This window comes from Rana temporaria, chromosome 2 (assembly GCF_905171775.1).
Source record: "Rana temporaria chromosome 2, aRanTem1.1, whole genome shotgun sequence".
Taxonomy (NCBI): Eukaryota; Metazoa; Chordata; class Amphibia; order Anura; family Ranidae; genus Rana; species Rana temporaria.
Window position 1 is genome coordinate 298,745,100 of NC_053490.1, and position 26,362 is coordinate 298,771,461.

Consider the following 26,362-nt stretch of genomic DNA (forward strand, 5'->3'; position numbering starts at 1 on the left):
AATATGCTCCCGCCTATTTAAGCCGGAGATTAGTCTAGCGGCCTGGTTCTGGACGAGCTGGATTTTCCTCAGCCACTTTAGAGGCATACCCAAATACACAATATTGTTGAAGTCAATCCGGGAGTTGACGAGAGATTGAACCAAGACTTTCCGGTGGTACTGAGAAAACAAATTTTTGACCTTTCTCAAACACCTGATGTAATACAGTGCATTGCGGATACATTGATTGACTTGGGGTATCCAATTCAGATTACAGTCAAAAATTGTCCCCAGGACGCGGACTTGATTCACTGGAACTGGACACGGCCCAAGGCTCGTGGGCCATTTTCACTTTGACCACGCGGTCTCTAAAAAGAGAGGTGAAGGACTAACGGGGCTGGTTGAGCGGGCTAGATCCTCTCACTCTCTTATAGGGAGTCCCTCTGCCCCGTTGGGCTTCAAAGCGGAGCAGGTAGGGCGGGCTGTGTGGGAGGACCCCCTCACACACCCACCATTGCCACCCGGGGCATGGAGAAAGGTGGCAGATTGCCTCTGGGGGAGGCCAGCCTACTCCCAACTCCTGCAGTCCGGCTCCTCTCTCAAGTACACGCACAAAATACACATACATCTTTAAAGTGTTATGCAAATATGGTTAAGTATGTAGGATATTCTTTGTAATGGATATTGCCAATTTAATTTAATGTTTTTTTGGATACATTTTAGTAAAAAAAAAATAATGTATTGATTTAATGAAATGTATATCTTGTTTTCTATTAAAGTACCAACACTAAAATAAAAAAATTAACTGAAACCCAGGTGGGCAGCCTTGTTAAGCTGAGAAACAGTGTTTCATGGACTTTTCCGCATTAGTCATCTAACAGATCTGGTAGAGTGTGCCTTAACAGGTGTAGCCTTCTTTGGGGGCTACACCGGGTCGCAAATTCGCGAAGACGTCCCCCCACCCAAGAGATGGGCGGGGGGGGGGTTTGGGGAAGACCTTCATGCGGATGTAGATTTGTTCGCAGGCTTGCGAAACCAGGGACGCTCCTGTCCCTCAGCAGGTGCTTTATCGGCCTGAGATAGTTTACCTGCTGCGCTGGGCAGACGAAAAAAACTGATTGTGCGTGGTGAAGGAGGGCCCTTGCCTACGGCGTGGCTCCTTACCCTTTTTGGATTGTGGGAGCAGGGTACTCTTACCTCCTGTGGCATCTTTAATAATATGATCCAGAGATGCTCCAAAAAGTCTGTCGCCCTTAACCACTTAAGACCCGGACCTTTATGCAGGATTTATTTTTGCGATTCGGCACTGCATCGCTTTAACTGACAATTGCGCGGTCGTGCGATGTGGCTCCCAAAAAAAAAATATTTTTTCCCCACAAATAGCTTTCTTTTGGTGGCATTTGATCACCTCTGCGGTTTTTATTTTTTGCGCTATAAACAAAAATATAGCGACAATTTTGAAAAAAAAAAAAAATCTATATTTTTTACTTTTTGCTATAATAAATATCCCCATAAAAGATTAAAAGAAAAAACATTTTTTCCCCTCAGTTTAGGCCAATAAGCATTCTTCTACCTATTTTTGGTAAAAAAAAATAAAAATCGCAATAAGCGTTTATTGTCTGGTTTGCGCAAAAGTTATAGCGTTTACAAAATAGGAGATAGTTTTATTACATTTTTATTAATATATATTTTTTTTACTACTAATGGCGGCGATCAGCAATTTTTTTCATGACCACAACATTATGGCAGACACATCGGACAATTTTGAAACAGTTTTGGGACCATTGTCATTTTCACAGCAAAAAATGCTATAAAAATGCATTGTTTACTGTGAAAATGACAATTGCAGTTTGGGAGTTAACCACTAGGGGGCGCGGAAGGGGTTAAGTGTGACCTCATATGTGTTTCTAACAGTAGGGGGGCGGGGCTGGACGTGTGACGTCATTTATCGTGTTTTCCAGGAAACTCTCCTTAAAAGGGTAACACCGCCAAACTTTTAGGGACTGGAAAAAAACCTTCTGTGGTTTGTTCCACTCCTAGTATAGTAGTTTGTCTAGATAAGACACACAAGGAAACACCTTAGCAGTGCGGGTCGGCGTACGGAACCTGAAAGGGACCGACGCCTCTGTTGTTTCTGCAGACTCCTATCTTTAGAGTATTTCGCACTGCGTTGATGAGACCTACCAGAGCCTTTTCGCGTACTGACCCGGAGTCATCCTCACTGTCCGGCCAATCTCGGTCCACATCCTCAGATACATCAGAAACAGGGCCTCCACAAAATGGGCGCCAAGCTGCCGTACTGTAAACTGGCGCAGACCACAAGAAAAATGGCCACCGAGCTGCAGATAGAGGCCAAACAAGCGCCGGGTGCCGCCAAAATGGCCCCGACAGCATGAAGGGAGAAACACACAGGTAAGAAAAAACTGACACACTTAATGGCAGCCCACTAGCACCCCAGTAGCGGACGTACAGCGCAGTTCCCACCACAGATGGAGCCCACCCCCCCAGGTGAACCCCAGCCTAGCTCACAGAGCCCAGGGATGAGGGAAGTGAGGGAGGAAAAGGAAGGATGGAACCCCCTACTCAACCTCCCTGGGAATGTCCAGCTATGTCCTTCTGCCGAAGCAGGGGATTACCACTTACCCTTCCTGCGTGGATTATGCTGGAAGCATCCCAGACAGACCATCTTCTGCGCGGTTACGGAGGTGACTGTCGGCCCGGCGCACTGTGTCTAGACCGGTCATATGCGTGCCCCGGACCTTGTAGCTCACCGAACACCCGTAGACCGACGGGCATGTCGTGGACGACCCAGTGCGTAGCTAAGGTCGGCACACGCTCGCTGGCCGAAACTGTGATCCAGCCTGTCACCCAGTCAGCAGTTGATCGCAGATCACAGGAACAAAAAAATAGAAATAAAAAATAGAAATAAACCTCCAGGCCTATGGGCCCTGAAGGGAGCCATGTCCTTTGCTAGGCAGAAACAAAAACTGAGCTGTGAGATGCAGGGAGGGGTTACACCCAGAGGGACAGCCCCTTGGGCAGTACTGTACTGTGTTTGAGGTTATTAACACTTTCTACAAGTTTCTGCCTAGTCACTCCTGACTGAAGGCCAATACCCACTTTGTCAAGCTTGTTGCTGTGTCAGTCCATGAACAGAAGAGACGTTCGATTTTGTATTCTCCTACTGACATCAATGATTGGACCCTCCTTCCCACTGACATCTTGGGCATTTTTCCTTCCACTAACCATCAACACCGGGCCTTTTTTTTTCTGCCACAGAATACCAATCATGGGGCATTTTGTCTTCCAATGACCACCAACACCTGAGTATCTCCCCCCCAACGACTGATGCGTTTCCCACCACACCAATGACACTTGGGCATTTGTCCTTCCACTGACAACACTTCTGACCCTTTATGCTCATATTTCCTTCCACCAACAGCAGTGCCTTTGCTATTTTTCTTCCATGGACCACCAAAACCAGGACATGTTTTCTCTTAATAACCACCAACCGAAACCTGGCAATTTTTCCTCCAAATGACCACGGTTGATTTTTCTTCCCACTGGCAACCAATGCCGAGAACACTTTATATTGACCATCAACACTGGGCAATAAATATAACAGTAGAGTTTGAGATTTAAATTTTAAAAATTATCTTTTTGTCTTGGATGTTTGTGTGTGCCCGATTTCCTTTGGTGACACAGTAATTATGGGGCATCTTGTGGGTGCAAGGGCTATGATTTTTGTAAGCAGTCTGTACAGCAAGTAGGATAAGATTCTAAGCATAAACTGCACTGTAGCACACTTTCTCTTTCCTCTGTACCCAAATGTGCCCCCAAGTCTGCCTCTGTACAATGCTGGCAATTGCTGAAGTCCATGTTTTGGAAACCACTTAACTTCCTTTTCATCTAAAAGTACCAACTTTAGATGATGTATGCGTTTTTAATCTGCTGTAAACAAAGGTGTTATTTTACTACGTTTTTTAGCTTAATTTTAGCATATGCAACCCCAATTTAGTCTAAAACCAGTAGTGCCACTAAAAATTGCTTTTTTTTCCCCCCCATAATTCTTTATTTTAAAAGGGTATGCACCATAACAGACACAATGACATTCACACCTGTTAAAAGTCATAAGCCATCATGTACAATGTAGGTCAAAGTGCAAACAAACATCTCCAAAAAAATTGATGACAGTGTCCATAGAGACAGAAAGTGACTGCATAGGTGAAACAGGTCATATACCGTGTGGCAAAATATATGATAGTATGATGCTACCCAGCATTTTCCAGCTTTTAAATACAGAGAGAAGGCAAGCATAGGGTGTCTAAGGGTATACCCCGAAATGGAGGAAAATAAGAACCATTAAGAATAGTTTAACCTCTTCTGGACCGCCCCACACAGATCTACTGCGGCAGGGCGGCCCTTCTGGGTGAAATCACGTACCTGTACGTAATTTCTAGTTCTGGGTCTGGGGCGTGCACGCGTTCGCTTGCACCCCGCAATAGTTCCCGAGAGAGGCAGAATGGCGGTCTGCCTATGTAAACAAGGCAGATTGCTGTTCTGTCAGAGGGGAAGATGGAGCTCTTATGTTTTTGTGCTATAACATTTGTGCAAACCAATCAAATATGCTTATTGAGATTTTTTTTTACCAAAATTGATCAAAGACCACCAAAAGAAAGCCATTTGTGTGGGGGGGGGGGGGGGACAAAGGACATACATTTTGCTACAGTGTAGCACGACCATGCAATTGTCACTTAAAATAACGCAGTGCCACTTAGCAAAAAATGGCCTGGTCATGAAGGGATAAAACCTTCCGGGGCCGAAGAGATTTACCCCAACTGAAGTCACAGATTTAATTCCTTGGCCACTGAACCAGAAATCTATTTTCATAGTCTGTCTTCAAATTTTCTGTTACAGTAGTTAAACTCACTGGGCAGCAAGGATAAACTCTAGTTGTTATTTAATTACTTAACCAACTTAATCAAACATGCCCCTCTCTACAAGTGAGGATGCTGGTGATTGGGTTGTGGCTGTTACTGATCTATGGCAGCACAGATCACTGGAGTGGGGTGAAGGAAACACATTGAGCTAAAACTCAAAAGATAACGAAATATAGGACCATAAAAAGGAAAAATGCACATGGAATTTCAATAGACAGACTACAGAAAAAACAAAAAGTATCTATTTGAAACAAACAACAAAAATGTCAGTTTATTGAGACAATATATCTTGAAGGCTCTACGAAGCAATATATACATACAATTAAAAATACATCAAAACAGTATTTATAATGTAATCACATTTCACATTTTAGAATAAATATTTCAAACTTAAGACATCTGTGCTTGCTAGCATAAAAATATATACCTATAAAGTACATCTATAAATATACATTTTACGCTCTGGTAATTAGAATTAAAGACATACAACCTAAAGTAAAACTATAGGCAAAACTTTTTTCTTTGCCACCTGTGTCTTATTGCAGATATTTCCCATAACTTCCTGTCCAATAGCAAAGCAGGAAGTGAGAGAAAATCCCTGCAAATTAAGGGAATTTCTTAGGAACCCACAGGTCACCAGAACTAGTGTCCCCATTATAATATTTACCCTCTGTTTCTGTTCTTGGGAGAACTCAAAATTTGGGATTTTTTACTTTCACTGATGATGGTAAAGAGGACAAATAGAGAGGGTGAATCACAGACAGCAATACAAACTAACAAGCACTCTAATCCCCCCCCCTTTTTTTTTTTGAAAAAGTTTTGCCTTTAGCTATACTTTAAAGTAAATTAATTCAGTGCCTCACTGCATAGTCAGGATCTGTTTCCGAGATAGAAAAGGAGTCTGGGCAGCCCGTAAGGCCTGGAGGAATTCTTCTAATGGCCAGTGGAAGCAAGGGGGAGGAACAAGCCTTCCTCTGCGGATCAAATCACAGAGGTCACGGACCATCTTGGTGATTTCCTCACGATCTACTGAAGACCAGGGTACAAAAGAAAAAAAGGTCATGCAAAATGAAAGACAAAACTTCAACATGTACAGTAACCAATCCCCCAGTCTCACCCCCCCCCCCTCCCCTACTCATAATACACACCTGACAACATCTCCTCCCCACCTTTAATATATATCTTGGGATCACCTGACCCTCCTGGCTGCCCAGGTGGGTGTCAGGATGGAGGGTCACAGAAGATCAGCAAACATCAGACCGCTGATCTCCCATGGGTAATATGAACCTGGGAGTGCTCAGCACTGTGTTTTCGGGCTCAGAGGCGACAAGCCCTGACTGCTCTGCCCAGGGGTTAGAAACCGATTAGGCGCAGTCTGTTTGACCAGCTTTAACAGGTCCTCTTTAAAAAAGGTGACATTGGGGGTCCCCTAATGTCACACCTGCACTAAAGAATGCCTAAATATATTTAAAAGCCCCCACACTGCATACATACGAAAGCAAAAACACGCTTGCCTGAAGGATCTGGGTACAGCAGCCAGAAGGTTCCACGAATCAGTCCGCACCTGATACTATTTATTGGGAAGGTATTTAGCCCCTCTAACTTTCCGCAGTGCCTCAGCATTTACCCTGTGCCCCAAACATACTGATCTTGTTGCTCCTGTCCTGATCCTGCTACCCTATCCCTTGCTGTTTTGTACCCAAAAAGGAACAAGACAGGAAGAACAAGTGCAGGCTGTTTGGCACAAAGGGCAAAATGCTGAGGCACAGCAGTAAGCTAGGAGGAAGGGCCAAATACTCTTCCCAACAACTGGCATCAGACGCAGACTGCTGTTGGACACCGGAACTTCACCTTTCAGGTTTTAAGACCACAGTGCCACTAGCCCTGGGTTTCCCGGATTTTTTTAAATTAATTTTTTACTGGACACAGAAGTAATCTAGTACATTGGGTTATGCTGCTACATTTGGGAAACTAGATACTGGCAAATGATCTGTAAAGATAGCAGTATTACCATCCCCTCTCTCCCAGCATGCCTCAGTTTTGCAGCAATAGGCGTGGAAAATAAGAAAACAGATGAAAAGGGTCTGTATCCCTTAACCGCTACCCTACTGCCTCACATGTATATACACTGCAGCATAATGGCACCGCTGGGCGAAACCCCATACAGGTACGTCTTCCTCTTTAAGAGCCACCACAGGACGCACATGCCCGCTGCACAGCGGGGGACCCGATGCGCGCCTAAACACACAAATCCCTGTTCTGTCAGCAAAGAGGTGACATATCATTTGTTCCCACCAAGTATGAACAACGATATGTCTCCTTCTCCAGTCAGTCCCATCTCCATACAGTTAGGACACATCTTGGTAACAAACATTTAATCCCCTGATCACCCCCTAGTGTTAACCCCTTCCCTACCGGTGACATTTACACAGTAACAGTGCACATTTGTAGCACTGATCGTTGTATACTTGTCAATGTTCCCAAAAATGTGTCAAAAGTGTCCGATCTGTCGGTCGCTATACCGCTAAAAGTCGCAGATCACCACCATTACTAGTAATAAAAAAAAAAAAAAATAATGCCATAAATCTTTCCCAAAGTTTATAGACGCTATAACTTTTGCGCAAACCAATCAATACACGCTTATTGCGATTTATTTTACCAAAAATATGTAGACTATATATTGGCCCAAACTGATGAAGAAAATCTTTGTTTTTTTATTGGGATTTTATAGCAAAAAGCTAAAAATATTGTTTTAAAAAAAAAATTAAAAAAAAATAAATAAAAAAATAAATAAAAAATTGTTGCTCTTTTTTGGTTTATAGCGCAAAAAATAAAAAACGCAGAGGTGATCAATACCACCAAAAGAAAGCTCCATTTGTGGGAAAAAATGGACACCAATTTCGTTTTGGTACAGCATTGCATGACTACGTAATTGTCAGTTAAAGCGACGCAGTGCTAAAATTGTAAAAAGTGATCTGGTCATGAAGAGGGTAAAAATCTTAAGTTAATTTAGTCCATAAAAAAAAAAGGATTTCACAGCAAGTAAAAAATCTTGTTTTTTAATAAAAATAAAGTGTTCAGGTACATAGTCACATCTAAAAAGCAACACAGCAAACGAAGGCTAGCATGCTCAATAGAACCAACTGTTGAACAGAGGGGGCTCAACTGCCCACAGAGCAGCCTGAAGAACCTTACAAAAAAAACTAGCATAAAAACAGAGGTCTGACTGTCCATCTGGTAACGAATAGTGTGTACCAGGCTTTAATAACAAACAGGCGTCAGACTGTCTAAGGGAGCTGTAGCTGAGAGATATTTTAAAGAGCAATGTCTTGGTTAAAGCGGCATGGAAGAAATCACCTAGTGAAGAAAAGAGGCCTGGGCCTTAAAACAACTTGAACCTGTAAATAACTCTTTTGTGCTTCACAAGAACAAGGCTGACAACTCAGAATCACACCTTGTAGAAGTGATGGGGGAGAGGGGGAAAGATTTCAGCATGTCGGAGGTGGGCGGGTTCAGCTTGATGTCAGAGCAGCTATCCAGCCAATGATTGGGCCGTTTAAGAAAGGGGCAGGGCCACATACACGCAACGGCCCGCCCAGATCCCACTGGCTGGTGTTGGATAGCTGGGTCCCGCCCACCCCAACATCCAACCTCAATTTTGACAGTTCCTCTCTCCATACAGTTTCACACACCACAGCGCTGCTCTGCCAACAGAGAGTGGCCAGTGTTCAATATCGTCCTAATTTGGATAATCGGCCGATGCTGATTTCTCCAAAATGGACAAATATTGGGCGATATATCAGTCGACCTCTAGTCAAGGGCCCGATGAGGTCCAAGTACCACGTCCTTCCAGACCAGTTTTGTAGGACGAGAATCACCTGCATGCTTTTTATCTCAAAAATGCAAAGCAGATGAGAAAGGGTTTCTTTTTTCTTTAAAAGAGAAGAAAAGGCATAGGTTAGAATGAACTGATCCCCCATGTTCTCCCTGTGTCTGCGTGGTTTCCTCCCACACTCCAAAAACATGCCAATAGGTCAATTAGATGAATCATGTCTAAATTGGCCAGTGTATTTATGAATGTGAGTTAGGGGACCTTAGATTGTAAGCTCCTTGAGGACAGGGACCGATGTGACTGTACAATATATATGTAAAGCGCTGCGTAAACTGACATCACTATGCAAGTACATGTAATAAGTAAATAATGCCCTTGTGAAAGCTTCCTTAGAGCTGCCAATTGGCTGACGTACTGTGCCCGATTCTCTGGAACAAAACATACTCTTCGCCAGACTTTTAAGGGCTTGGCAAACACACCTATTACAGCCGTCAGATTTAATCCCACCATAGAGGGACACCATTAGGAGGGACCTAAAGACCCAGACAGTCCCAGCTACAACCAAGGCTTAGGTGAACTTGTTATGCCTTGGTGGAAATTTCTACCTTTGGCCAGTGTCTATTCAGCTGAAGGTGGCAGCATAACCCAAGCAATCTTAAGACCTCTTTCACACTGAGCCGCTATAATGCTAAAAAATAGCGCCTGCAAAGCTCCCTGAAAGAGCGGCTTCATTCACTTCAGTGTGAAAGCCTGAGTGCTTTCACACTAGAGCGGTGTGCTGCTAGCCGCATCTTTTGAGGCTCTGTAGGAATGGTGAATACGCTGCTTCTAAAGCACCCCTGCCCACTGAAATAATTTTTAACCTATTTTTGGCCACTAGCGGGGGTTAAAAGCACCCCGCTAGTGGCCGAACAACAATATCGGTGCTTTACTGCCAACGCCCCCCACTGCCCCAGTGTGAATGGGTTCTGACCATGAACTTGTGTCCCGTGATTAAGAAATTAAAAAAAAAATGACTGGCAGCAATGAGTCTAATAACCATAAAAACAAAAAGGTGCCAAGACATTTTAGGTACTCACTGTGTTGTCGGTCTCTTTTCCATTGAGTTATCCAAAAACCACGTAGCCTGATATTTTTAAATATTAGAGCACTCTGAAACAGATAAAAAGTAAATTACAGTTGTCAGTGATTTAGTAGTCCCCTTTGAGTTGCATTAATTATATATATATATATATATATATATAAAAAAAAAAAAAAAAAAAAAAAAAAAAAAAAAAAAGGTGTTTAACAGATTAGGCCACATTAACCACCTTCATACTTCCACATTGTACAAAATGTCATGGAGTGCATGTGTATTACTGAAATGCTGCTTATAAAAACAGTGCTTTAGAAAACATACAGTGCACCCATGATTGGGCGTGATCCGATTTGTCATTGGAAAGCTCAGTATACAGACATGACATATAGAGTCAAGGTGGCTTTGTACCTTGTGATTGCTGTGAATCATTCAACTAATTTACAAGGAAGCTCCCCTTCTATCGTGCAAGGACCGAATGTTTGTAAAAACAGCAGGAAGGAGGAATGGCAGATTAAAAAGGTGAAAGTGGGTGTCTTAACCACTTAAGCCCCGGACCAAAATGCAGCTAAAAGACCAGGCTAGGTTTTGTGATTCGGCACTGCGTCGCTTTAACAGACAATTGCGCGGTCGTGCGACGTGGCTCCCAAACAAAATGTACGTCCTTTTTTTCCCCACAAATGGAGCTTTCTTTTGGTGGTATTTGATCACCTCTGCGTTTTTTATTTTTTGCGCTATAAACAAAAATAGAGCGACAGTTTTGAAAAAAATGCAATATTTTTTACTTTTTTCTATAATAAATATCCCCCAAAAATATATATATAAAAAAAATGTTTTCCTCAGTTTAGGCCGATACGTATTCTTATACATATTTTTGGAGAAAAAAAAAAAAAAAATCGCAATAAGTGTTTATCGGTTGGTTTGCGCAAAATTTATAGCGTTTACAAAATAGGGGATAGTTTTATTGCATTTATTAATTTATTTATTTTTTACTACTAATGGCGGCGATTTTTTTCATGACTGCGACATTTTGGCGGACACTTCGGACAATTTTGACACATTTTTGGGACCATTGTCATTTTCACAGCAAAAAATGCATTTAAATTGCATTGTTTATTGTGAAAATGACAGTTGCAGTTTGGGAGTTAACCACAGGGGGCGCTGAAGGAGTTATGTTTCACCTAGTGTGTGTTTACAACTGTAGGAGGTGTGGCTGTAGGTCGGACGTCATCGATTGTGTCTCCCTATAAAAAGGGATAACACATTCGATGCAGCCGCCACAGTGAAGCACGGCTCTCCCAGTTCTTCAGCTCCGGGGAGCAATCATGGGGGGGGCGGCTAAAAACTAATAACCGACCCCTCATCCCGGATCGCTCCCAGACAATTACCGACCGCCGCATGGGGTGGGGGGTTCCGCCCATCTGCCTGTACGTGCCATTCTGTGGACATATATATGTACATGCGGCGGTTGTTAAGTGGTTAAAGTACCACTGACAACATAGGACATTGGGAATGTTTCTTTATAAAAGGTGGTGGTGTTTTAAAGTGCCACTGGTCACCAATGAGTGTGGGGTATATATTAACCCCTTACCACCCATTCCTAGCAGGAATGGGTCTGGCCAATCACATGACCACTGACTGGCTGTCACGTGATCAGAACCCAGTCCTGCCACCTCCCAATCATTAGAAAAGAGACCAACATCAGTCTTTGACAGCTAGAACACAATCAGCACTAGGTAAATATATTTCTACAGGTGCTATTGACATTAATTTTTTTGCCACATGTCTGTAACAACCCATGCAATCCATACATACAAAAAAATAAGCTCAGAAATTAAGTTAAGTTGTGTAATAAAATGGAATGACACACAAAAAAAAAAAAAAAAAAAAAAAAAGTATTAGCACACGCTAACAGAAATGTAATACGTCATAGAAAATCCATTGCCAGTACAGAGCTTCAAGGCACCTCCTGTATGGAGAAACTAGTCGCATGCATTGCTCAGGTGGGATTTTGGCCCATTCTTCCACACAGTCTTCAAATCTTGAAGGTTTAGTAGGCCTCTTCTATGAACTCTGATCTTTAGTTATTTCCATAGATTTTATACTGGATTCAAGTCAGGCAGGCATTATAGCGGCTTTATTTTCTCTCTTACTTTGAGTTTGGGATCATTGTCCCGCTGAAAATGTCCACCCTCGGGGGCGCATGCGCGGCGCGATGCAGGGAGGACTCGCTTGAGCTGAGCTCCGTTGGTCGCGGTCCCTCCGGGCGGATTACCCAGGGCTAAAACGCACTTTCAGCGGCGATTTCACCCAGCACCCCTGTGGGAACACTTTGTGCATGCCATCAGCGCGGAAGAAGGGGAAACGGAGCTCCGGCCATTGCCTCACAAACTTCCTTATTGATATGGAGCAAAGACACAGCAAGGTGTCCCAAGATGGCGCCGGACAGCACGAGGGATCACAGGCCTACAAAGAACTTACATCCCCATACGTCCACTCTAACCACCAGAACAGTGAGTACGATGCCCCTCTCTCCAAAGCAGACTTGGATGCTAGCCTGACCAGCATTTTTAACAAATTGGTGGACAAAATTGAGAAGGAGGTTCATAGCTCCACGGCAGCCTTATCACAAGAAATAGCTAACATAGGCAACCGTACTGACATGTTAGAGACCAAACATGATGAGCTCTCCCTGGCTCACAATGACCTCAGGAAGGATTACGAAAACTTGGCTGACAATTTTGCTTTTATGCAAGCACAGGTCGAGGACCTTGACAACCGTAATCGCCGCCATAATATCAGGCTTCGCGGGGTCCCTGAATCAATCACAGACCTTATGCCAGCAGTAACAACATTTTTTCATAACCTCCTGCCGGATAAACCCCCTTCTGCTTTCACTTGTGACAGAATTCACAGGGCACTTCGCCCTAAACCTCCCTCTGATAGCCCCCCCAGAGACATCATCATGTACATGAGAGACTTCCTGGTCAAAGAGGACATTATGAGGGCCTCCAGGAACACACCCAATCTTACAATGGAAGGCAAGAGAATCCAGCTATACCCAGACATATCCCCTGCCACCCTGGACAGAAGACGTAGGATGAAGGAGGTCACAAATGTTTTACAAACAGCCAGAATCAAATATAGATGGGGATTTCCATTTAAGCTCACGATCCCACACAACGGATCAACATACACAGTATTTAATGTCATTGAGGGCAAAGAGCTATTAATAAAATTGGGCCTGCTGGCCCAAGACCCCCAAATCCGCCCCCCATCTACGCCCAGGCCCTCACCAATCTGGTCTACTCCTCCAACCAGACGCAACCAGAGGGATCAAAGAAGACTAATCAACTCCTTTCAGAACCAGCACTACTAAGTCCATCATGGACAATGAACAGTCCTAACATCTAACCTATTCTTTAAGGCATGCCCTATATCTGATTTACTTGTACCTGCATGCTGGTCGGGGTCTCCTTTTGTTTTTTGTTTTTTTTTGTTTTTGTTTTTCTCCTCCTCTAGATGGAAATACTCACCAGAGACACCTCAAGATTCCCAAATACATCCATCCATACAACAGCGAACTTCATAAACTACTCACCAGTTCCGAATCTATCTTTGTTGGACTGTATGGATCTGCACACTGACCGAGTGTGTGTGGTTACCCCATCAGGTTATGTTTTACACACTCAGTTATATATTTCTCACCGAGTATGCCAGTGGTTATATTTGTTCTGTGGTTATATCTCATTATGACCATTTTGTTCCAATCTTAATATATCTAACTGAAGCGTATATTTTACACTCTATAGTGGTGATATTGTTTGCGATATCTATAATTATCCACAATACGCACTATAACGGTTATTGGTGCAAGTTGCACCTTATATATGACATGGACAGTTCCACCACAATGCATTAATCTTAAAATATTAAAATGCCCGGTGCACCCGCCGCCGCTTGATTGACCCCACCCCTACAGCTACACTCGGCTGCTGCCCCATCTCCATATGGGGCTTCACCCGGTCGGCTGTTGGGATAAGGACAATTTGTCCTTCTTTCTGTTCTTTTTTGTTTTATATTTTAGTGACAGACTTTACTCTGTCCCCACTATCTGTATGTTCCTAAACAGATTTATGATACTCACTCTAGAGGCTTATGAGACCTCACGTTTGTTTTACATGGTTCATGACCCCCAAGACATGTGGACCCATACATTGCTATACTACTGTTGCTTTAGTTTTCCATATAATTTGCTGCTCACCAAGGTGCATTTATATTTTGAATTGTTGTTGATACCCACGGGGTTGCTGACCACACTCCTGACAGGAACTGTATACGGGCCCGGTCGGGACTGTGGTCCGCCCCTGGAACTATATATAAAGATGTCGTACTTTCAGAAGTTATTTCATGTAAGGTTTTACCATGAATCTTAAAATTATATCTCACAACACGCAAGGCTTTAATTCCCCCCAGAAACGGAAAAAGGCGTTTCAACACTACAAAAGACTGGGGGCGGACATTGTCCTAATCCAGGAAACCCACTTTGCCACTTCTAAACACCCCACCTTCTTTAACAGATCATATAATCAATATCATTACACAACTTTTACCAATAAAACACGAGGGGTAGCGATATTTATTAGAAATACAGTGGTTTTGGACATTCAACACATCTATAAAGACCCAGATAGCCGTTTTATAATTATTAAAGGCACCATTAACAACAAAGTAATCACAATTGCGTCTGTTTATGCCCCGAATGATGCTCAAACTACATTCTTTTCCAAATTTTTTGACATCCTAGATAAATTTCAAGCCCCCCATGTCATCTTAGGAGGTGACTTCAACCTGGCCGCACACCCTGCCCTAGATAGGAGCAGGATATCCCCCTCCTCTAAGGCATTTTCTAAATCCATTAACAGACTCATTAACAAGTTCCAACTTATTGATTCATGGAGAGCACATAACACTGGTATTAAATCCTATACGCATTATTCACATCCTCATGATTGCTATGCCAGGCTGGATTACATCTTCTGTACCCCAATTTTATTAGCCAACTCATCACAAGCACACATACACCCCTGTCCTTGGTCCGACCATGACATTACTTCGTTTTACACGTCCCACATAGGCCTGGTCCCCTCTATATATAATTGGCGACTTAACGACTCACTCCTAACAAATCCTGACATCAAGAACGCTATAACTACCCATATTGAGAATTATTTTTTGGAAAATATAAATGTTGACACCCCCCCTACCTCCCTCTGGGTTGCCCATAAGGCGGTCCTGAGGGGTCACATTATCCAAATTGCGGCAACAAAAAATAAGGAGAGACTAGCGGGAATTAAAAGTTTAACTAATGATCTAAATGAACTGTACAAGAAATTACAACACTCCACTTCCCAAGATATTACTAACCAGATACAGGCTAAACGTCGGGATCTCGACCCAATACTATCCGCCAATACCGAAAGATCTTTGAGATTTTCGAAGGCCAAGTTTTTTCTGCACAGTAACTCCCCATCAGCCATGTTTGCTAGGAAGCTGAATCAGGATGGAAACCCCACCCATATATACAAATTAAGAGATAATAATGGGAACCTCATCACACATCCTCAAGAGGTTTTAAATTTTTTTACCACCTTTTATAAAGATCTGCTATCCGATTCAGGTGGCAGACCAAATGCTCTCTCCAAATCCTGGCTGGACAACCTCCAGCTTCCCACCTTAAATCAAAACCAAAAAGACTCGCTAAACGGTCCCTGCACCACAGATGAAATCTCCCAAATTATAAAGTCTCTCAAAACATCCACGGCCCCTGGTCCGGACGGATTCACATCTTCCTATTACAAAAAATTCTCCCCTCTTCTAGTCCCCAACCTAACAAACCTTTTCAATCACATCCTTGAGGGTAACAATTTCCCAGAGGAGATGCTCCTTGCGAACCTTTCCCTGATCCCTAAACCAGACAAGGACCATACTCTCCCCCAAAATTATCGTCCCATTTCAGTATTGAACAACGATCTAAAAATCTTTGGTAGGATACTAGCTGACAGACTAGCTAAGGTTATATCCCCCCTAATTCACCCAGATCAAACTGGTTTTATACCAGGTAGACAAATAGTAGACAACATTAGATTAGTAACAAACATTGTCCAAGACGCCAATCTAAATTCCAAGCGAGCCTGTCTCCTAAGCCTCGACATCCATAAGGCTTTCGATAGCGTTAGCTGGTCCTACCTAAATGATCTTCTCCCGAGATATGGAATCTCAGCCCAATTTCTGCAAGGATTTAACGCTTTATACCACTCACCCCAGACTCGTGTTAAAATTCCGGGCAATAACTCGAACTTCTTCCCACTAGGCAGGGGTACGAGACAGGGCTGCCCACTATCCCCACTCTTATTTGCACTTGCCATAGAGCCCCTGGCACAGGCCATTAGATCCAATACGGATATCCGAGGATATATTAAAAATGACTCAGAATTTAAGATAAATATGTATGCAGATGATACTTTAGTATTCATCTCAGAACCTTTGTTGTCCATACCGGTCCTCCTAGATACCCTAAAAATATTCCATGATATATCAGGCCTTAAAATTAACGCCAATAAATGTTCTGCCCTTTCGCTTAATATTCCCTCTGATGTGCAAAAATTATTACAACAAAACTTCCCTTTTATTTGGTGCCCTCTCTCTTTCAAATACTTGGGGGTTAATATTACAGCCTCACACTCGCTACTCTATAAATCCAACTTCCCTCATATTATAGCTCGTATTGAAAACCTTCTTAAATCATGGTCCTCATATCATATCTCTTTCTTAGGAAGAGTTTGTGCAGTTCGAATGACTATTATACCTAAAATACTCTACTACTTTCGCTCCCTCCCTATAACAGTCCCTATAACAGTCCCCAAATCCAAGATAGAGGGCCTGCAGAGAACAATAAATAAATTTCTATGGGCAGATAAAAAGCCTAGGTATGGCTATGCACTTTTACACCGCCCCCAGTCTATGGGTGGTTTGGGACTCCCAAATCTCTGGCACTACTATTTAGCTACTAAATTATCCCAGATTTCCCAATGGTTCCCCCCCTCATATGATTTACCGTGGAAAAGATTCGAAGCTAGCTCGATCCTCCCTTTCCATCTTCAGGGAACTATTTGGTCCAACAACATTCCATACATAAAACTCTCAAAACTTAACAGAATAGTTGCACAAGATATTTATCTTCTCTCCTCACCCATCTCTCCCCTAACCTCCTTCTTAGGTGATCCTAGGCTTAGGCTCGCCTTTGACAACAGACAGAGGTTCTCTGCTTGGATTGATAACAATCTCACCACACTATCCTCACTTCTAGCCAAGTGGGTATTTAAACCCTTTACACAGATACAGAGAGAAAATGGCCTACCCTCCAGAGAACTAGAAAACTATGAATTAATCAAATCTTTCTATGCCCAACACTTCTCTCTCACCATTCCCTCCACGAACACAACATTTGAAAGGATATGTATCTCTTCATCCAGGGATAAAGGGATGATCTCCCGCATATATTGCTACCTTAATAACCTTAACCTACAAGATAAATCCAATCAAATGCTTCACTGGGAGAATGATCTGAACACTACCTTCACCCCTGATACATGGTACGCCATGGCAGAAAATCTAAGAAAATGTAACAAGGCCATATCCTTCAGAGAAACACCAACGAAACTCTTTACCAGATGGTATCTCACCCCTACAAAGCTACATACATTTTATACCTCAGTTTCCCCGAACTGCTTTAGAGGCTGTACAGAACCGGGCACACTACTACACACCTTCTGGAGCTGCCCCTCCTTAAGTCATATTTGGAATCTGGCGGCTGCCAGATTCAAAGACTCCTCGGGCCATACAGTCACCCCCTCCCCCCAAATATGTATATTATATGACAAGATCCCAGAGATTCCCACCCACTCTACTAGATTATTTCACTCATTATGCAGCTCCATTCAGTGGATGATTGCACTCAATTGGAGATCTAGTAGTGTCTCCTGGACTCAGGTACTTGAAAGAATGGAAACCCTCAAGCTCTCCGAAAAAGTTTATCACACACTTAATGATAGCATTCAGACCTATAACACTAAATGGTCATGTTGGATTACCCCACCACACTATTAACCCCACCCTATATACCTTTCAGTGAGCTTTCTTTATTCAACTCCTACTAGACAACTGATTCTACCAATATCTACTTCTGATGTTATGATATGCAATGTACCCCACATATGTTCTTACCTATCATTCAACAACTTTGTACTGACTTCTATCTTTGTCAACCTGTATGATTGTCCATGTATTACTACTATTATTTTCTTCATTGAAAATTTTCAATAAACTTTTGTAAACAAAAAAAGAAAATGTCCACCCTCGTTTCATCTTCATCATCCTGCTAGATGGCAGCAGATTTATCAAGGATGGAAGATTATTATTTTTTTCTTATCAAGGATGTCTTGGTAGATTTTTTTATCAAGACTGTTTTGGTACATTTTTCCATTCATCCTTTAAGGATATGAAGTTTTCCAATACCGTATGCTGAAAAACAGCCCCACACCATGATGTTCACAGCTCCATACTTCACCGTTGGTATGGCGCTTGTGGGGTGATGTGCAGTGCCGTTTGACCTTAAAACATGGTTTGTATTATGGCATCCAAAGAGTTCAATTTTGGTCTCAGAGGACCAGACTATATTCTCTCAGTATTTTACAGGCTTGTCTAAATGTTGTGCCGCTTTAACATGCTTTTTCTTCAGTAATGGAGTCTTGCGTGGTGAGTGTGCATACAGGCCGTGGCGGATGAGTGTATTACTTATTGTTGTCTTTGAAACAATCGTGCCTGCCAATTCCAGATCTTCCTGAAGCTCTCCACAAGCGTTCCTTGGCTCAACTCTGATGAACTGGAACATTCAGAAGTTTAGAAATCCTACTGTAACCTATGCCATCAGGATGTTTTGCAAAGGTCTTGAGACAGCTCTTTGCTTTTACTTATCATGAGATGTTTCTCGTGTGACACCTTGGTAATGAGACACCAGTTGACTAAACCAGCTGTAATTATCAGGGGCAATATTGCTTTCTATTACTGATAGATTTCAGCTGGTGTCTTGGCTTTCCATGACTTTTTGTACATCTTTCATGTGTTCAAAACTTTTTCCCTGTGCCATTCCATTTTATTACACATAACTTAAATTCTGAACTTATTTGTTTTGGTTTTTGCACGCATGGATTGCATGGGTTGTTACCAAAATGTGGTGAAAATGTCATGTTAAAAGCACCTTTAGAAATATATTTTACCTAGAAAAATGGTGATGTTATCAATACTTATGTATTTTACCCACTATATGTGAGGCATGTAGGTGTTAAAGCCCAAGCTCTTTGTTGCTACACATGTGCATTAAAGGGGTGCCAAGAAGTTAAAGGTGCGGGGGAGGGGGTTAAAGTGCTACTGAACACCAAGATTCAAAACTATGGCCAGCTTGAATCTCGCCCATACAAAATTCTTAACATTTTATCCAGGCTGCATGACCCCCACCTCCGTTACATTAATTAGCCAGAGCCATTGGAATCAAGAACACAGAGACCCACTCTTTGACCAGTCTGTGGTATCATGTAGTATCGGTGTCAGGAGTTTTGCTACACAGCAAAGCTTCAGCAAACAGGTTAACAGACCAAGTATAATGCAGCTTTTATTAACTGCCATTTTTACAAAGTAGCCACCTTTTGCTTTGATTACTGCTTTGCACACTCTTGGCATTCTCTTGATGAGCTTCAAGAGGTAGTCACCTGGCGCAGCACCCCATCACTCTCCTTCGTGGTCAAATAGCCCTTACACAGCCTGGAGGTGTGTTTGGGGTCATTGTCCTGTTGATAAATAAACGATGGTCCAACTAAACGCAAATCGGATGGAATAGAATGCCGCTGCAAGAAGCTGTGGTAGCCATGCTGGTTCAGTATGCCTTCAATTTTGATTAAATCCCCAACAGTGTCACCAGCAAAGCACACCCACACCATCACACCTCCTGCTCCACGGTGGGAACCAGGCATGTAGAGTCCATCCATTCACCTTTTCTGCGTCGCACAAAGACACAGGGGTTGGAACCAAAGATCTCAAGTTTGGACTCATTAGACCAAAGCACAGATTTCCACTGGTCTAATGTGCATTCCTTGTGTTGTGTTGTTGCCTTTCTTTAGCAGATATTTTCTACCATGAAGGCCTGATTCACACAGTCTCCTCTTAACAGTTCTAGAGATGTGTCTGCTGCAAAAAAGGTGGCTACTTTGAAGAACCTAGAATATGAAATATATTTTCAGTGGTTTCACACTTTTTTGTTATGTATAATTCCACATGTGTTAATTCATAGTTTTGATGCCTTCAGTGTGAATCTACAATTTTCATTGTCGTGAAAATAAAGAAAACTCTTTGATTGAGAAGGTGTGTCCAAACTTTTGTTCTGTACGGTGTGTGTGTGTTATATATATATATATATATATATATATATATATATATATATATAACACACACACACACACACACACACACACACACACACACACAAATTCAGTAGTTTGAGGTAGAAAGCAATAAAATTCCTCCAGCACATACAGACATTCCACATTAAATATCAGATAGTAGATTACTCACCACAGGAACAGTAACAGGCTGTTTAGCCATTCCTCCATAGGTCACCATAGTGCCACCATAACTAAAAGCCAACAACAAACATGATTACTCTAATTTCTACTACATCTGAACATCCTGTGCAATTTAATTTACTGTGTAACCTCACTGCCTACACAGGACAAAATGGCACATGTCAACGAACTGATGTCTATCACAGAGCCTATTTAGAGGCTGCTCGGAGCAAGAGGCACAGCTCCAGCTATAGGTCCCAGCAGCAGCTTAGTGGAGCTACATACAGATACTTGTGCCATCTTTCCGCTTCTTCATTTTATAGCAATATATTTTGTACTATGTAGAGGGCTGATCTATCTGTGCCTCCAGTAAGTCCCATACGGTGGGGCCTGGTGGACGACAGCATCCTCTCTCACATTTTGCTTTTATGCTGGGTAACTGTACTTTCTCTTTGGACAGCCTATGCTGGGTTAGTTAATATCTTCATGAAACACTGTATGAAATTGTATATGTACTCACTATCTATATCCATGTTTACAATTCTATACTACAATGTGCATCATCTATATCCTACATAAATAAGTGTTGAACCAATTTGTTAGCACCCCTGAGAAAGACTATGGGGCCGATATACTAAAACTGGAGAGTGCAAAATCTGGTGCAGCTGTGCATGGTAGCCAGCCAGCTTCTAACTTCAGCTTGTTCAATTAAAGCGGTGGTTCCCCCTTAAAAACAACTTTTTTTTATTCCACTGCCCCCCCACATTCCATCACGATTAAGGCACATATTTTTTTTTTCCTGCTGTACATACCTTATTACAGCATATTCACCCGTGCATCCGTGTTGCGAGTCCCACGGGAGTGGGCGTTCCTCACATGCTGTTGATTGACGTTTTGCCCAAAAACGAGCTCTCCCCCGTCGCGTAAGCCGCGTCACGGTTGGCGAAAGGAGCCGAACGGCGAGTCGTCGCTATACTGCGCATGCGCATCGCCGTTCGGCTCCTTTCGCCAATCGTGACGTGGCTTACGCGACGGGGGGAGAGCTAGTTTTTGGGCAAAACCTCAATCAACAGCATGTGAGGAACGCCCACTCCCGCGAGACTCGCAACCCGGATGCACGGGTGAATATGCTGTAGTAAGGTATGTACAGCAGGAAAAAAAAAATATGTGCCTTAATCGTGATGGAATGTGGGGGGGCAGTGGAATAAAAAAAAGTTGTTTTTAAGGGGGAACCACCGCTTTAAGCTTTGACAAAAAAAACATGGAAGCCGTTTGGTTTCCACGCAGAGCTGCACTAGAATTTGCATGCTCCGGTTTTAGTAAATCAACCCCTATATCTCTCGAAACAAGTCAGAATCACATGAAGTCAGAATTAAGACCTAATCCCTTTTCGGTATACTTAGAAACTATTGTAGCAATAAACTACACTTTAAGAGGTTAGTCATTGTTCATCATGCATTTATCTCAAGAGTTGCCTTTTATATAAACAGTTGAACAAATTATGATAGCACACCATCTCACTAGCTAAATTGTTGGACCTTTCCGTCTGACACAGGGACAAAAGAATAGAACAGTTAATGGACTGATGGCATAATTTACATACTACAGTGTCGGTGTGAATGATTCTATATTGGTAAAACAAAGTGCCCATTGTGGTGCAGGATTTGTGATCATGTGTTTTAGTTAGTATTGGTCACTTAACACCAATAGACAGGCATGGTGAACTTGTTCACCATTGCGAGTCTTCTTCAATTTCATTTTTTGCTTTTGACAAGATCCATCAAAACCCTAGGGGGCAATTTTATTAAATTGTCACTGCAAACGGAAATTAAATGGGTTCACAATTTTAAAGACTAAACCTGGCCTTAATCTACCAGCTATAATGTTTAGATTGTTTCTTAGAATGTATGATACTCGGTTACACGTTTTAAGAATTAAAAATTTTTGAAAGCTACGTTGTATTTGTGTGCAATATTAGCTCTTATGAAACAAAATCAGGTTTATTTTTGCCATCTGTGTCCCGTTGACGAGAATTAAACTACTTCCTATGCCATAACCAAAACAGGAAGCGAGAGAAAATCCCTGCAAATTAAGGGAATCTTTTGGAGGACCCCCATGTCACCAGAACTAGTGTCCAACTTAAAAAGAGTTCCCCTCCATTAATTTTTTGGGGACCGCCCAAAATTTGTGATTTTTTTACTTTCACTGATGATGGTAAATAGGACAAATAGAGAGGTTAAATCTCCCTAATGGGGGCACAGACATCAATAAAATCCGACAAAGGTTCTAAGCCCTCTCCACTACATCCAAAAAAAAAAGTTTTGCCTTTAGTTATACTTTAAGCAAAAAGTTAATAAAAAATGCCACCTAAAGTGAAAAATGGGAGGCTGAACCCTGTAATGAAAGAGTTAAGGCTACTTACTCTAAATGACGCAGCATTTCAGTTGTGCTTTTCCCACCAACACAGTTCAATGCTAAACGTGGGCGGGGGCAAGTCTGCAAAAGATATAATTATGGCATCAAAGACATGGAATCAGCAATATGTATAATGGACAGGATGATTGGTCTTACCCTAAATAAATCCTTCATCTCTGGCTTGCGCAGTTGTTCCTCTGTGATCACATGATCAGCTCCCAAATCATGAAGTCTCTGCACCAGGTTCTGAAGCTCTGGCCTGCAGAAAAATTGATACATCTCTCAGAAGGCTTGTTATCCTCTACAATATCAATACGGTGATCAGAATACAACAGTTCTAATAGTGCTTTCGTCCTTTGTTGACTACACAGAGATTAAACTTACTACAGCTAGTAATAAGATCTGTCAAAAGAATACCTTTTCTGTCAAAACAACCTTTACATTTTTTAGGGATCTCCATGGGAGTATCCATGGTTTCATAAAATTTCAGATTTGGATGCTGAGGGGGGTCGTGTGCTGCATATAGAAGCATGTTGGATGTCTTCAAAGCCAGAAGTATCTTGATCAGGCTATACCGCAGCAGAATTATTTTCTAAACATGTCATTAATCTAGAATGCTCATATAGTTTCTCTACCTAGTAACCATGATTGTTAAAACATTTGTTTAATAAAGATACAGCAATGAAAAAAACACTGTCTATTGATTATCAAGTAAGATTTGCAATACTGTGACTTTTTTGGATTGATAAAAGCGTGACACCTAAAACATAATCTAATTCTAAAGTAAAAAAGGTACACTGGACACATCTATAAAAGCAAACTGAGGAAAGCACTGCCTCAGGAAAGTTTCAGATGCCAACTAGATTCAAGCAGGGCAAAGGCAGAAGATACACCCAACTTAAGGATTCTGCTGGCAATGGAGCAACTGATAGAGCAAAGCCTCTCTTTTCTCTGCACTGCCCAGAAGTGTTCTGCATTGTGCAGGACCAAAGATATCAAACTGACAGCTTAGTCCTGTAGTTTACACTAGAACCTGGCTCTCCATATCAGTGGAGCTCCGTTGTCTGACAGCCACTGATACACAAAGCAGTGCACAACTGCCAGTGCTCTGACAAAGTTGGGAGAACAACTTTTTTCCGCTTTAATCTGCTGTGCCAAGTTATCAGTTTGACAGCCACTTCGAGTTTTTCTTTCCCTGGCAACACTTACACCCCGTTTTTTTTATTTTATTTTTTTAAACCAATTTGCAGCATGTCATTGTTCCAGAAACATACATTTTTTAAAAAGGGACCAATCACAGAATAAAATTTGCACTTTTTGATGAGTTTGAAAGAAACTATTTTAGATCCCAGAAGGATGAATTTTAGTTAAAATAATGACTTTTTAACATGTTGATCATGACTAAAAACACACTAACTGCATCACAACATCTTCCTCATATCTTGTTACCTTGGACCAAAATATATGACTCTAGGGACAGTGGCCTTCATTTCTGCACCCTGCGCTGGCCTGACCACTGTATATGCGGATGAGAAAGTTACATCTGTCTCAGCTTGGAGAAAAAAAAAAAGGGGGGGGGGTTCTTATTTTCACCTTTGGTATTAGAGAACATTTTAGACCCTTGATCAAGGTTTCCTTCCTCAACTATAATCTTGCAATGCTGATTGGTTAGAAGTTACAAACGTCTTATTACATAATATATAGGAGTACATACCTATCCCTTACTATGTTAATGGTAGTGATGCCCAATGATGCTGCAATCTGTATAACAGCCTGACCAACACCGCTATTGCTGGCATTCTGTATAACTGAATCACCTGTGAAAAAGAAGGAAGTACACTTTGTGAAGTGTTTTTGTTCCATCTGTGATAGCACGGTTTCTCAACACTTACCTGGTCGCAGAGTCTCAAAATCAGACAGCAGTCTGTATGCAGTACAGGGGTTAACGCTCAGAGTCGCTGCTATTTCTATGGATATGTCACTTGGGACTCGTACTAGTGCTGCCTCACTGAAAACTCCTTCTGAACGCCATGTGCCTGGAGAACAATATTTGTGTAATATAGTCACAGTAGAAAAATAAAACAAATGTACCTGCTTTTTTTTTTGCAAAAAAACACAGCAAGTTATATATACAGAAAAAGAAAAAAAAAATTAGAATATGGAATACATGCTAAATGAAGTGAATGTTTAAAAAATGTACGGCTATCAGATTGTTTTCTCTGGATATAACAAAAGCTTGTGCAGTAGCTTCTTTAATTTAAAAACAGTACAGTTTTGACACCAAAAAACAAACCCCACCCTGTGAGGCTCTAAGACAGGGGTTGACAAATTTGCTTGGAATCTAGGAGCCAGCTAAAAAGTTAGGAGCCAGAAAACGCGGCCCGTCCCGACGAGCTTGCGCGCAGAAGCGAACACATACATGAGCAGCACCCGCATATGTAAACGGTGTTCAAACCACACATGTGAGGTATCACCGCGATTGGTAGAGCGAGAGCAATAATTCTAGCCCTAGACCTTCTCTAACTCAAAACATGCAACCTGTAGATTTTTTTAAACGTCGCCTATGAAGATTTTAAAGGGTAAAAGTTTGTCGGCATTCCACGAGCGGACGCAATTTTGAAGCGTGACATGTTGGGTATGAATTTACTCGGCGTAACATCATCTTTCATAATATTAAAAAAATGGGGATAACTTTACTGTTGTCTTATTTTTTAATTAAAAAAAAAGTGTAATTGTTTCCCAAAAAAGTGCGCTTGTAAGACCGCTGCGCAAATACGGCATGACAGAAAGTATTGCAACGATCGCCATTTTATTCTCTAGGGTGTTAGGATAAAAAATATATATAATGTTTGGGGGTTCTAATTAGAGGGAAGACGATGGCAGTGAAAATAGTGAAAAATTACATTAGAATTGCTGTTTAACTTGTAATGCTTAACTTGTAATACCAACGGCTAACCACCAGATGGCGCCAGCTCACAAGCCAAGTCGCCAGGACCCTATTTCTAGTCGCCATGGTGACCTGGCGCCCGGGATTTGTCGAGCCCTGCCCTAAGATATGCTCAAAGTGCATAGTTTTCATTGTCTACTTCCAACTAAAAACACTGATATGGCGTTAAATTGTATCTAAAATGAAAAAAACATTTTTTTTGGTAGTGTTGAGATTAGAGCCGTGGTTCTCAACCTCAGTCCTCAAATACCCCCATGCGATGCATACTAGCTCATTATGCCTGTGTCTTGCAGGGTTTGTTTTTTCCCCTGAGGTTTACAACCTCACTCCATGTTTTAGTGAGCTTTAAAAAGTTTGTTTGGACCAAGCTGGTCCAAACGAACCCTTTCCTTCACCTAGACATGCAGCAGCTGTAAGCGCTTTATGTACCCTCAGCTATATACAGTGCTGTGTTCCGGCAGCAGAACGTGGAATTCCTGTCCTGCTCCCAGAAAAAAT

General features: G+C 42.0%; 1 protein-coding gene across 3 annotated transcripts in view; it reads right to left on the bottom strand.

The window, feature by feature from the left end:
* Nucleotides 1–5,597: 5,597 nt before the first annotated feature.
* MECR (mitochondrial trans-2-enoyl-CoA reductase) overlaps nt 5,598–26,362 on the bottom strand; it is a 49,192-nt gene continuing 28,427 nt past the window's right edge. The window contains exons 4-10 of one of the 3 annotated variants that reach the window (XM_040337279.1): nt 24,810–24,953; nt 24,632–24,734; nt 23,074–23,176; nt 22,925–22,998; nt 20,513–20,573; nt 9,831–9,903; nt 5,598–5,945 (exon numbers count right to left, since the gene is read on the bottom strand). In XM_040337279.1, the coding sequence (XP_040193213.1) occupies nt 5,779–5,945; nt 9,831–9,903; nt 20,513–20,573; nt 22,925–22,998; nt 23,074–23,176; nt 24,632–24,734; nt 24,810–24,953 (725 nt within the window). In that variant the 3' untranslated portion in view covers nt 5,598–5,778. Of the gene's footprint in view, nt 5,957–9,830; nt 9,904–20,512; nt 20,574–22,924; nt 22,999–23,073; nt 23,177–24,631; nt 24,735–24,809; nt 24,954–26,362 lie in introns of all 3 variants that reach the window. The other 2 variants (XM_040337278.1, XM_040337280.1) reach the window with 2 other exon arrangements.